This window comes from Molothrus aeneus, chromosome 2 (genome assembly GCF_037042795.1).
Source record: "Molothrus aeneus isolate 106 chromosome 2, BPBGC_Maene_1.0, whole genome shotgun sequence".
NCBI lineage: Eukaryota > Metazoa > Chordata > Aves > Passeriformes > Icteridae > Molothrus > Molothrus aeneus.
Window position 1 is genome coordinate 28,565,611 of NC_089647.1, and position 12,868 is coordinate 28,578,478.

The 12,868-nt window shown below is 41.9% G+C and overlaps 1 protein-coding gene across 1 annotated transcript; it reads right to left on the minus strand.

Annotated features, from left to right (window-relative positions):
- Positions 1 to 559: 559 nt before the first annotated feature.
- Positions 560 to 8,267, minus strand: LOC136569561 (T cell receptor beta chain MC.7.G5-like). Its single transcript, XM_066569946.1, has 5 exons — positions 8,226 to 8,267; positions 3,913 to 4,248; positions 3,517 to 3,534; positions 2,293 to 2,399; positions 560 to 906 (listed from the first exon to the last, which is right to left on the minus strand). The coding sequence occupies exons 1-5, from the start codon at positions 8,260 to 8,262 to the stop codon at positions 880 to 882; spliced, it is 525 nt and encodes a 174-aa protein (XP_066426043.1). The 5' UTR covers positions 8,263 to 8,267; the 3' UTR covers positions 560 to 879.
- Between the last annotated feature and the right edge of the window lie 4,601 nt (positions 8,268 to 12,868).

The following is a 12,868-nucleotide window of genomic DNA, read 5'->3' on the forward strand; positions in this document are numbered from 1 at the left end:
GCAGGAAAAACAACTGCATTTTACAGCATTATACCCATCTGCCCTCTGGCACTAAGATGCAGCTTTTTTCTTTAATGACATGAATAGAGGGATGACAGATTCCTCTCAAGTCTGTCATCAGATCCTTTTGAAACAAACACATTAAGTGCCTGGTGAATTTTCGTCTATTCACCAAATTTTTCTACCCTACCACAGTGAGTCTGGTGTCTTCACCAAGCTAATCCCACAAAAGAACCAAGAGAGAGAAAAATGCAGCTCCCGTGCCTCTCCCAAGAGGATGCCACTTCTCATCTGGCTGGAGTGCTGTTTCCTTCTCTACCACCTTTGAATGATGCAGCTGTTCTGGCTCCAAATCAGCCCCTGGCGAGGGCAAGCCTCCAAAGCCCACAGCCCTGCTCCACTTGTTGGTACACAGTGTAAGTAGGGGATGAGTCTCTGCTGTTCCCATAACAGGTAACTTATTTCTACAGGGCTTGTCAGGGAATGATCGTTAATGAGAGTTCCTTACGGCACTATTCATCACTGAAAGTTGTGTGGTTTATTATTATCACTACAGAAGACCAAATTTAAAAACAATACCTCATGCTTCTCAAAGGAAAATAGGCAAAAACTTTATTCCTAAATCAAGGAGATGAGTTCCCAGCCTCTGAGCATTAAGAAGGTGCTACTTTTAAAGATATGTTACAACAAAATATGATACATTATGGTATGGAAGTACAGGGAAAGCTCAGCAGTGATTACAAAATAGTGATGAACAGGATGGCAACAGATAATTACAAAAAAATTATATTCAGAAGTTCATAGAAGCATAGATATTTTGCTATGGAAAGGTAGCAAACTTGTCATGTTCCTGCTGATGTGATGACAAGGGCTCTTCATTTATTCTCTAGATAACTTGACACCAGTCTAATTGAAAACAAAATGGGATAAAATTAGAAGAACAGTAAAACCGCAGAGAAGACAACAACAACCACCAAACAATGGAAACAAACGCCAGAATTGGCGGGATGACCTTGCCCAAAGAGTCACCGTCCATGGCTGAATGTTCAAGTGGCAGTCAGTCACAAACAGTTTCCCTCAGGGGTCTGTACTGGGGCCAAAAGCATTTTTTTGACTTTCATCAGTGTCTCATTGACAGTGGCAGCAAGCGCACCCTCAGCAAGTCCACGGCTGACACGAAGCTGTGTGGCCATTGGTGTGTTGGAAGGAAGGGATGCCAACCACAGGGGCCTGGACAGGCTCAGAGAGCAGGACCATGTGAACCCCCAACAATCCCACCAGCAGTGCTGTGTCCAGCTCTGGAGGCCCCAGCACAGGAAACTCGTGGCCATGACAGAGCAGGTCCTGAGGAGGCCACAAAAGCCAGTCACAGGGGCTCAGGGTATGGAGACAGGCTGAGAGAACAACCCCTCTTGAGACTGGAGAAGAAAAGCCTCTGGAGAGGCCAGCCTGGGGCCTCCCAGATACAGCAGTGGGGGACTTTTATGAAAAAGAGAGATGTTTTACCAAGGCCTACAGTGATAGGATGAAGAGCACTGGATTTAAATTGATATGCGGTAGCTTCAGATTAAAGGAAGACATTTGTTCTGGTGGGTGCCGAGACAGTGGAACAGGTTGCCCAGAGAAGCTGTGCATGTCCCACCCCTGGAAGTGTTTGAGGCCTGGTTGCATGGGTCTTTGAACAACCTGGTCCAATGAAGGATATCCCTGCCCATTTCAGAGTGGGGATGGAAGTAGATAATCTCTAAAGGTTCTTTCAAACCCAAACCATTCTGTGATTCTAGGATTATGATCCAGAAATGGACACATCTACCCCTTCCAGTATACCCTTGCAAAAGAACCAAAAATTCTAACTCAGATGATTGGCATCCTTGAGCTCAAGTCTACCAGGTCACTTTTCAAATACATTTCCCTCTTCTGCTTTTAAAGGGTCAATGCTGGGACTGCCGCTGCTCTCACTGCATGGATGTTTCCGCTGTAGGAACAACTTACTAATAAAAAGCATTTCCTGGCTGTTAGTTAGAATATATCCTATTTGTTCAGATTGACCCCACTGTTGTGTTTAAAGAGGATTGTGAGAAGGAATTTCTAGGCTAGACAGCATTGATTTTATTTGAGTTCTGGAAAAACAGAAAGAGAAAACCCATCACTTGTAATTTTTCAAGCTGAACTGCACAAAGCCTGGCGGAGCACCTGCAGAACAGCACCACCTTTGAGAAGAGGTTTCGCCTGCATCTTTTGATCCTTGACTAGTGAGTAAAAGCCCAGCCTTCCAGGGCCACTCTGACTTACCTTGGCTGTCCACACCAGACCACTCACCAAAACTGCATAGACCAAGGCTTTGCCACAGAGGATGAGGTAAGTGAGCTTCAGGGAATTTCCATACCGCAAGTACGACTCTGCAAGTCAAACACCATTTGTATTTGTGTACTCAGTTTTCATCATCATCATTACAAGATGCTGGTCTTCATGCATCAAATGAGAACCCTTGAAATCTTTAGCTAAGCAACATAAAGGAACTAGAGGCAAATGAGTGGCTCTGTTGACACCAGAGAACCAGGAAGGGACAGAACAGAGTGACTCAAAGAAGCAAAAGAGAAAGCAAGTCTAGGAAAGACGGAGATTGGCTTTATGCTGGGAAAGTACTGAGTTCCACACCTACTGATGAACTGGGCTGTTCGTCTGAGTCCCCTGCTAGGAACGCAAAGGAGGCTGAATCAAAAGATACCAAGGTTTTATTTTGTCTCATTATTGTCAGTGGCCTTATGAGTGCTGCTGCTGTATCAGGAAAGTTTTACAAAGCCCAGAATAACATGCCTTCTAGAAGTTTTATTCTTGAAGATTTTTCACTCTTAAGGGGTTGCCATAGAATTGAGATACAAGATCTGTCTTGGTTCAGCCTTAAGATTCCTGAAGCATTCAAGAAGTTCTTGAAAAACAGGAATGTGTAAATATGTACATAAAGAGGAAAGAAATGTAATTTCTAATATAGATATCCTCCATACGTGACAGCAGTGTGGAGTGGAATGTGACTCATCATGGGAATTGTTGTGAGTTGGATACTGAGAAATATTCAGAATATCATATCCTGAATCTTGAGGTCAGGATCACCTGGATAAGTATGGATCATTTCTTTCTGGGCTGAGCAAGAATATTCCCAATGGAAGTCAGTTTCAAGGTCTGGAGGAGACGATAAAGAATAAATTACAGTCTACAGGAAGGCACCATGACTTCATCAATTTTCAAAATGGAATCATAGGGGAGAGCTAAACCCCAAAGCTGAGCTACATACAATATGCTTAAATAGCTCTCAAAAAAACTTTTCTTCTTTTTCTTTTGTTTTTGTTTTTTTTAATATCACATGCAAATCACTTACAGGAGAAAGTAGAAGCTATTCATGCAGCAGATATATCCCACACGTTGTACTTAGTGTCAGTAAAACTGGCATTAAAATACACACTGATAATTGCCTGAGAGAAGAGGCAAAGTTCCCTTTACGTGAGAAGTCACACGTACCTTCTGTGAGTGCACAACCTGAAAGACAAAAATGAGCTGAAAGTCACATTTCTCTTCAGAGCAAACAGAATACAGATTTTAAAAGTTTCAGTTTATCAAACACTGCCTCATTCCTCCTACTAAAACTAGGTGTTTTATGATACTGTGCAATTTATTCTACTACAGAGATTTCTCAGTGGAAAGCCGGAAGAAACTCTAGATGTAGAATGGTAACCCAGGGACAAAGGCCCAGGAATGGGAAGGGACATATGCTAATACCTAGATCTTTAGGTATGCAATTGTGCCAGAAGAACACCTTGTATGGAAGCTATATATAGATGTGTTTCATATCATAACACTTGCTCTTTTGATTTGTGATTTCTCATACAGCATGGTGAGAGATGGTTTCTTACTCACCAGCATCACCATGGATAAATTTGTTTATTGATGCTGTTGTTCCATTCTGAAAAAAATTGGCAACACACTCAAAGCGATTCAGAGGGTTGAACCACTCCCAGGCTGGCATCCTCAGTCGGCTGGTCAGTGAGTAGGTGCTCCCATTCTGTGTGGAGGACTCGTCTGTCCCCACCCCTTCGGTCCTTTTCACACCATTCACCCTCCAGACCAGAGTCAGGTGGTCAGGGTAGAAACCAGAGGCCAGGCACACCAGCGTGGCCTTGCTCTTCTGCTGGATCTCCTGCTTTGATGGGGAAAAGATGGCCACAGCTGGAGGTATGATTTCATCATCCTTCCCTGAAACACAAAGCAACATGGTCCAGAGCCTCCATCCCTCTCTTCAATCAGAACCCCTTGGAAATGGTCCTGAGTTTGTGCCGTGTTACTCCTGAAATACCTGGCCTTTTAACTGCTGTCTATTGGACAATTCATGGCTATTGGGTACGACACACAAGGAAAGTGGAAGGATTTCTTTTCACTCATCACACTGAAACATGAAAGGTCTGGCCACAGAAATGCATGAGCACATGAATTTCTTGTATTGCCTCTGTGAGAAAATTACAAAGCTTCAAAGAAACTGAGCAAACAAATGGGCAGAAAAGTCCCTAGTTTTGCTGTAAGTAAGGCCTGCATTTGTATTATTGTCTTAAAAGTTAAGGGAGTCTCTTATAAGCAGAAACATCTTCAGCAAACTGGGTTGTATTCCTGGAGAATGAGTTAAGACATGGTGGTCATTGCAGTGTTCAGAATTATACTGTCATGGGATACCCTACTTGGCCCCCCATCTATGAGATGACCTGGAAGGAAGGAAACAAGGAAGGAGCTGATCCTTCTCACTGTCTGAAGTGAAAAGCAATTGAGGCAGGTAACGTGAATCTGCCTGGGACGGATCTTGCCTTGGGTCTTAACCAATGCATTTTCAAGAACATTAAACATGACTTTATGTAATTTAATTCTCAGGTTATTGTAGGTATGAGAAGCTCTGATCCTAGGCTACACTCCTTCCCAGCATGATGCAAGATTCTATACACTTGCAAATCAAATGTGCTTCCCTGTCCTAAAGTGTTTAATACCTACTTGGACGATTAATGAGAACAGACTTCAGTCAGAAGAATGTACAAAGCAGACATGAGAAGTTGCTCAGAAGCTAAGCAGTGACCCTAAAAGACAGGGGGGTTTCCATACACTATATCAAAATGCCTTTTTGACCCATCTAGCATGAGAAACCCATGAGGTTTGTAGAGTGCTGCTGGAAAAAGGAATGTAGGGAAAACAATGGAGCCAAAGAAAAAATTATTACTCTGGGCTGGTATTTTGTATGAAGGCATGAGGAAGTGTGGATGTTCTTCCTGATCACTCTCTCCTTTGCAGAGGAAGAGAGGTAGCAGAATGAGCAGAAATGAATATCTTGCAGAGATCTTGTCCCCTAAGCCCTTGTGTTTGCATTCAAATGATGCCTTAATTGTGACCACCAGAGCTTGCTCTGCAAAGATCCCTGGGCTGCTTCTGTAGGAGCTTGTACAGACTTTAGATGACCTGATATTAAATAGAGGTAACTCCTGAGAGGATTTAGCACTGCTCTGCTTTCCTTTTAGTGGGTATGAAGAGAGCTTGATCACTTCTACTTCTCCCTGCACTCCCAGCACTTGGCGTTATGATTTTTTTTCCTATCCTAGAAGTATCTCTGAGAAATTCTTTGGCTCATAGCCCTAAAGGCTAGTGAATGAAGAGATGGAAACAGATAGGAAGGCAAAAGAAAAAGGAGAAATTTAGTAGGCTAAAAAAAGAAAGAAACAACAAAAAAAGTGGAAGGTAGGTGAAAACAAGACAGAATGAAAGAAGGATAAAAGTACTGAAACTACTGGAAAGACAAAGAAAATCAGAATGTTAGCATGCTTGAAATGGAATAAAGGCATTGGAAAGAGTAGGAACTAGAAAAAAATATCTGATCAGCAGCCCCTTGTGTTCTGCTCTTCCTTTCTGCTCATGGTAGACACTGACACAAAGCCCAATCACTTCAATGCATAAAACTCATCCCGTCACACAGATTTCACCCACCCCAGACAGAAAGTATCACAGTTCCTCCATTCCCATCATCACAAGGTCAATTTCATAATTTCTTCTTATCTTTCACTACTGCTCTCATTTTAAAATCATCTTTATAAATGCTACATACCATGAACACAAGGGCAATTTTCAAGTGTCCTCCACACTGAGCACTTGGGTTAACAACTGTTCCTTACCTATGACTCTGAGCACAGTGCCGACTCCAAAGTGAAGCTGCTGGTTTGCACAGCTGTACAAAGTCAGGCTGTAACCCCCAGTGTCATTACACTCTCCCTGCCAGCCACATAGCTCCTTAAAATGGTACTGTTTAAAGCAGCAGGCACCAATGAGGATTTCTACAGTTTGCTATCAGATGGAAAAAGTTACTTTGCCCTGTGATTCCAACATGCCCTGATACAGGTGATGTTAAATCCTTTCTGGGATGGGAGAAAACAGAGAAAGAAAATGGGGAAAAAGAAAAAGAATAGAGGAAAAAAAGTATGGTGAGAGAAAAATAATACAGTCCTTGCTGAGCTGTAGAAGTTGTGAGAAGGATTGTTTGCAGAAGCCAGCATCCCAAAGCAACTTTAGACAGCCTGCAAAGCATCTGTGGAGAGGCAAGTAAAGTGCCAGCAAGATTACTCCTTCCCTCCGTGGTTCAGCCCACAAGAGAATCCAGACTCTACCTCCAAAATGCTGCTTTGGATCATTACAAAGATAAACTGCAAAAACCTGCAGGCCAGAGAAGCATTTTTCATTCCCAACCTCTATAATATTTCCTTGAAAGATGGGTGAAAATAAAATTATTTATTCCCTTCTCCCTGCATGAAGTTCCAAGAAATGAAAGACAAAGGCTGCAGACACATGGACCTCAGAATTGGTGCCTGTAAATGCTTCCATAATGGCACATCTAATTTTAATAAGCAACCAATAAAGCATTAATCCTGTTCTCATGGCTGCATGAGAAATTATCATTAGCAAGCTTTTAATTAAGAATGTTCTTGTCCCCTAAAGCAGTATCACATAGATCACAGAGATTGGACTTACCTATGACCGTAAGTTTTGTCCCACTGCCAAAGAAGAGTCTATTATTATTCACACCATTTTGCAGCTGCAGAAAAACCTCTCCTCTACTCCCAGACCTCTGAGCCAAGCCTGTGGACTAACCCTCCCCTCATGTGGTACCAGCAAAAGAAGAAATACGGAGTACATTTATCTCAGATCTCCTAGAAAACAGGTCTGTAAGGAAAACCACCAAATCTGTGTGTCTAAACAGCTGAGGTCAATATCAGAAATACCTTGTCCAGAGCCCTTTTCCTTCAGGCTCAATCACTTGTTGGAGGTCCCACCATTTCTTTGGATGATATTTCTCTATTTATCTAGGTGTCATATTAGAATATTAAAAAATATTTCCCATATGTCAACATTCCCTAAGATCTCTTTCTTTTTGAAATGAACCATATATTAGTTTTCTATCGTTTTCAGTGGCTGTTTAACTCCTATTCTGAAATATTAAGACCGTTGTCCTCTGTGATCTTTCTGATCCTGTTCAGTGGAAAGAAAGTGGCTGTGCTGTGGAGACCTACTTTCTCTAACGATAAGGACTTTAAAAGCTGCAGTGAGATTTTAGTATTGCTTATTATATAGTAGGGTATATATTAGTGTCTTCTTTTTTATCAACCAAAAATGCTAGCAGACATGTTTTTCCTGGTTATCTGAGACAACACATTCTTTAATTCACCCTGGGAAGATCCAAGGTAATTTAAACTTGTATCAGCTTGATTTTGTTTTCTAGACCCCTTCAAAGTGTAACTGTAAGTCAGTTCTTTCCAGACAGATGGACAGCTTTTCACTGACTTGTTCTTAATAATCTCTAGCCCCAGCAGAACCAGCATTATAGAGAGTAGTTATATTTTGGGGGAAATTTTTTGTATGTGTTGATTCATTAGGACAACTTTTTTTTTGTGTCATGCACACATTATTTGTCCCATTCCTTATCCTCATTCTTTCTAGGGACAGCTTTTTCTTTACTGAAAACACATTCATTCCATTCTCCAAAATGAAAAGTGTGTCCCTACCTAGAGGACCCAACTTGTTCTGATCTCTGAAGGAGATAGGGTTACTAGCAAACACCAGTTTAATAATGTTAGGGAGGATAATAATGAAATTCTCTAAGGAGAAGACATGGCATTTGAAGTGAATTAAAAGAGGAAACAAAAATTTCTTACCTATTACTGTAAGTTTTGTGCCACTGCCAAAACGCATATCAGCACTGTTCACAGTGACAAAGTGATGTATCATAAGCTAAGAGAAGAGATGCACTGCAGCTGCCTTTCTATAAGCACAAGCTTTAGAAACTGTTACCGGTTTTGGAATCCCAAACATCACCCATTCTTTATTTGAGCTGGTTCACTTTTGGCCACAAACTAAAACAAATCCCTTTGTTTTCCCTTCCATGGCAGGCCAGCTGTTTTGAATAGTCTTTCAGGATGCCCTTCAGTTTTCTGATAGGTTAAAATAACCCACACAAGGAGAGCCCAGAAGAATCTGTTGACTGGTCCCAGACAAACCCTTCGTAGTCATTAGGAAGAACTGCAGTGAGACAGTGGGGATAGGGATTACAGGCAACCTTTGCTCTCACAGGCATGAGGCAGTCAGCAGATATTGGAGGATTATTTAAGAGAGAAAAGCACAACACATTTTATGTAGTGCCTCTGAGAGATACTTCTACATGTCACAATTCTTTCTCTAACACTTGTATCACGTTAAGAAAGAACCATTTTGTCATTTGTTGCAAACATTGGTGAATGTGGAAACAAGAGTAATTCCAGTTTTGCGTGGCTTCAGGTGCATCTGCAGTCACAGTTTGGTTTGGTGAAAATGAATTTCGTTATCTCAGAACTTCCTAGCTTGCATGCCACGGAGGGCAGGCTCAGTTCTCAGATGATGAAAGTAAGTCCCAGCATAGAAGGTCTGTTAAGAGAAACCAAGGCAGAGCATGCCTGGCCTGCTGCACGATTCTGTGCAGCTGCCTTCACACGCTCTGCCGCAAGGCTTATGCACCCATGGGTTTTTGTAAAGGCTTCCTGGGGAATGTATCATCGTGGTCCCCCCCCCACTGTGCCACAATGATATAACCTGGTACAAAAACAATCCCATCCACGACTCCACCCCCTGTTTTTGTCAACCAGGAATGACTGTCATGATTACCTGTGCTGGTTTGGACTGCTGTACTGTTGGACTATGGTTCAAGTTAATTTCCTTGAAAGAAGCTACAGTGGGGTTGTGTTTGGGCTTGTTCTGCAAATTGTGTCGACAGGAGGGAAATGTTTTTGTTATTGCTGAGCAGTGCTTACATAGCATTCAAGGACTTTTCGTCTTCTCATACCCTCATGCTGACAAGAAGGCTGGTGGCGCATGGGAACTTGGGAGGAGGAACAGCAGGGAGAGCTGATCCCAACTGATCCAAGGAATATTCCATATCCCATGGTGACACACTCACTATGTGAAAGAGGCAAGTAGTGGGAAGAAGAAGAAAGAGAGAGATATTTGGAGAGATGGTGTTTGTCTTCCCAAGCACTGTTAGGTGTGATGGGGCCCTGCCTTCCTGGGAATGGCTGAACACCTGCCTGCCCATGGGAAGAGGGGAATGAATTCCTTGTTGTCATTTGCTTGTGTGCATAGTTTTTGCTTTACCTCTTAGACTGTCTTTATCTCAAGCCACGAGTGTTTCACTTGTGCTTTTCCGATTCTCTCTCCCGTCCTGCTGGTAGGGAGTGAGCGAGCAGCTGCGTGGGGCTTGATCCTGGCTGGGGCTAAACCATGACACAACCACAGACCACATCCTTCCTTTGCCATTGCTGTTCCTCTGTGATAGTCCAATCACCTCTCAGTGTATTCATTATTGCCCAATTTATAATCTCAAGATTTTTTTCTTATACATAAAATGGAAACACTTTTTATTCTTTTATTGGTTGGCTTTAAATGCAGTAATTTTTCACTTGGTAATGTCATGGCCGTGTTCATGCTGCTTTCCTTTCTACTCTTGCTCTCTTCAGCTCCAGGATAACATAAACTTCAAGCTTACAGTTTGCAATTTTTGGTGTGCAATGTGAGTCATTTGCTTACTACAGGCTGGTGTTTGTCTCTGTAGCTTGGTGTTGCTTGAGAGCATCCTCCCAGGGCTGTGACTCTGCCTATGAAAAGGCTTCATCTAGGAGTAAGAGCAAGTCTTCATTTTGCAGACTGTCTGAAGGGATGGGAACTGATGGGGACAATTAAAAGGGTACATTTATCTCCCTCCTTTATATATAAGTGACACAGTCTTGTCTCAGAAAGTTTCAACACCTAGTTAGCAACCTAACCTAAACATGTTTTTTATATTGCTCTTGAACAGCTTCATTTGAATCTTTCTTGATATGAAAAATAGACTACAAAGCACAGAAGAAAATGCTTCAGAACAAAGTCATTCTACTAGGAAAACCACAACATATTTTTTCGATTATTTTCAGGTATGCCAGTTCTTCTGCATCCAAAATTAAAGTATTGCTCCTCTACTTTAGACTGCATTTTCCTACATCTGTGCAGGAAACATTTATACATGAAATGTATGACTGCGTTCTTCATTTAGTCCTGTGTGAGCTTCCACTGAACTACCAATGGTTTTACTTGTGGTGTGAGAAAATAATGAGATGTAAAGTGGATGAAAGATCTCCAGAAAGTCTCTCCACATTTACTAATCCCTTGGATTTATAGTTTATGGAGCACAGAAAAGGTCACATAAACACAGTTTTACAGAGAAACACTCTCCTTCCTTCTGCTTCTCATCCACTACAGCTTAGATTCTTCTGGCTATCTCTCAATTGTATTCACTTACCCTGTCTCTGAGTTATGTGTTTATTTATTTACATCCTTGGTTTGCTTTTCTTACTCTTGATTTTCTTACTCTTCCTAATTTTCCTTTTTATTCCTTTCTTTAAACAGTCCATGCACGTTTATCATGCCACATCCATGGCATGTTTATCATGCCAGGTCGAGCGCACCTGGTATTCTCTCCTTCTTTTTGCCTAAAATTCTCCTCTTCATTCTCACTAGCTGGTTGAAAATTGTGAGAGGCACAGTGTAATTGTAGAGAAGTGGACGTACATAAATATCACCCTGAAGACATCACTTTCTCCAAAGTGGTCTCCTGTGTGGCTAGAAGTAGTGATAATAAATGGGTGCAGAGCAGAATTCTGCTTCTCTCCTTGGACCTAAGCACAAACCCCATCACAAATATCCTCTGTACAAAACACTCTTGAAAATGAGCTTGAGGGACAAAAGCTTTCCTTTAAACACACTTCAATTCAGAAGAAAGAAAAGAAAAAGGAGATATTATATGAGCCCAGATATGTATGTGTCTCTCTTTTAAAGCGCTCTCTCTGCACAATCACCTGTATAATAGCAGAAGCGTGTGGGAATGAGAATTACATGGCTTGTAGCAAGCTTGGAAAAGAACAGGATTGGCTTGCTGACCTTGGTCTCCATTTCCAGTGACTGACAGACAGGAATTCAGTGTGGGAACATTCTTCTTATTCCAGAGTCTAAAGGGAAGTCTCTGTCATTTGACAAATTCTTTTCTTACATAGAACCATTCAGTTATGCCCCGCCTTCACACCATAGCTTGTCTGCTCCAAAATTCCTGTGCTCAAGTTTGTCCTCTGTTCACTTTGACCAAGTTCTGCCATGACCACTCTGAAAGTCGGTGTGTATGAGGACAAGATTGATCTGGGGGAGCTTCTGACAGCCCTGATAAATGCAGCCATTTTCACCAAATGCCCTAATAAATTATATTCATCTTATGTGTTTCAGGCTGAGCTGGAATTATTTTTTAATACTCCATTCTGCTGTGCTCCAATCTATTCTAACTTCATAGGGAGGGCATGAATAATGGGCTATCTTGGGAAAAGAACCCACCATCAGAATCAAAAGATGTCTCTGTTTGTTTATCTTTGTTTTACCCCCTGAAATGTGCCTCTTTGTAGAACCTTCTCACAATTCCCACTTGCTGAGAACTGTTCCTTTCCTTTCTTCTCCAAAGAGGAAAGGGGACACATTTCTCTAGACCAGGTAGTTCACATCTTGTGAATGTAAGACCCCTTGAAGAATTTTGGTGAAAAGTATTTTTCAGGAAACAGTTCTCTGTTTTGTTGGAAGCAGCCACGAGACTACTTCAGTAATTTCTGTTCTCCATATAAACAGAACACCAAATAAATCTCCTGGTTCAGTAGGATCTTTTCTCCTCTTCTGAAGTGTTTTGAGGAGATTAAAGGAGTGACAAACACAGAGCAGGAAAAACAACTGCATTTTACAGCATTATACCCATCTGCCCTCTGGCACTAAGATGCAGCTTTTTTCTTTAATGACATGAATAGAGGTATGACAGATTCCTCTCAAGTCTGTCATCAGATCCTTTTGAAACAAACGCATTAAGTGCCTGGTGAATTTTCGTCTATTCACCAAATTTTTCTACCCTACCACAGTGAGTCTGGTGTCTTCACCAAGCTAATCCCACAAAAGAACCAAGAGAGAGAAAAAAGCAGCTCCCGTGCCTCTCCCAATAGGATGTCACTTCTCATCTGGCTGGAGTGCTGTTTCCTTCTCTACCACCTTTGAATGATGCAGCTGTTCTGGCTCCAAATCAGCCCCTGGTGAGGGCAAGCCTCCAAAGCCCACAGCCCTGCTCCACTTGTTGGTACACAGTGTAAGTAGGGATGAGTCTCTGCTGTTCCCATAACAGGTAACTTATTTCTACAGGGCTTGTCAGGGAATGATCTTTAATGAGAGTTCCTTACGGCACTATTCATCAGTGAAAGTTGTCTGGTTTATTATT

Coding starts and splice junctions, on each gene's coding strand:
- LOC136569561 (XM_066569946.1), bottom strand. CDS start 8,262: ATGCGTTTTGGCAGTGGCACAAAACTTACAGTAATAG. Junction 4,249..8,225: donor CACAAAACTTACAGTAATAG/GTAAGAAATTTT, acceptor TTTGTGTTTCAG/GGAAGGATGATGAAATCATA. Junction 907..2,292: donor GTCTGGTGTGGACAGCCAAG/GTAAGTCAGAGT, acceptor GTTTTCAATTAG/ACTGGTGTCAAGTTATCTAG.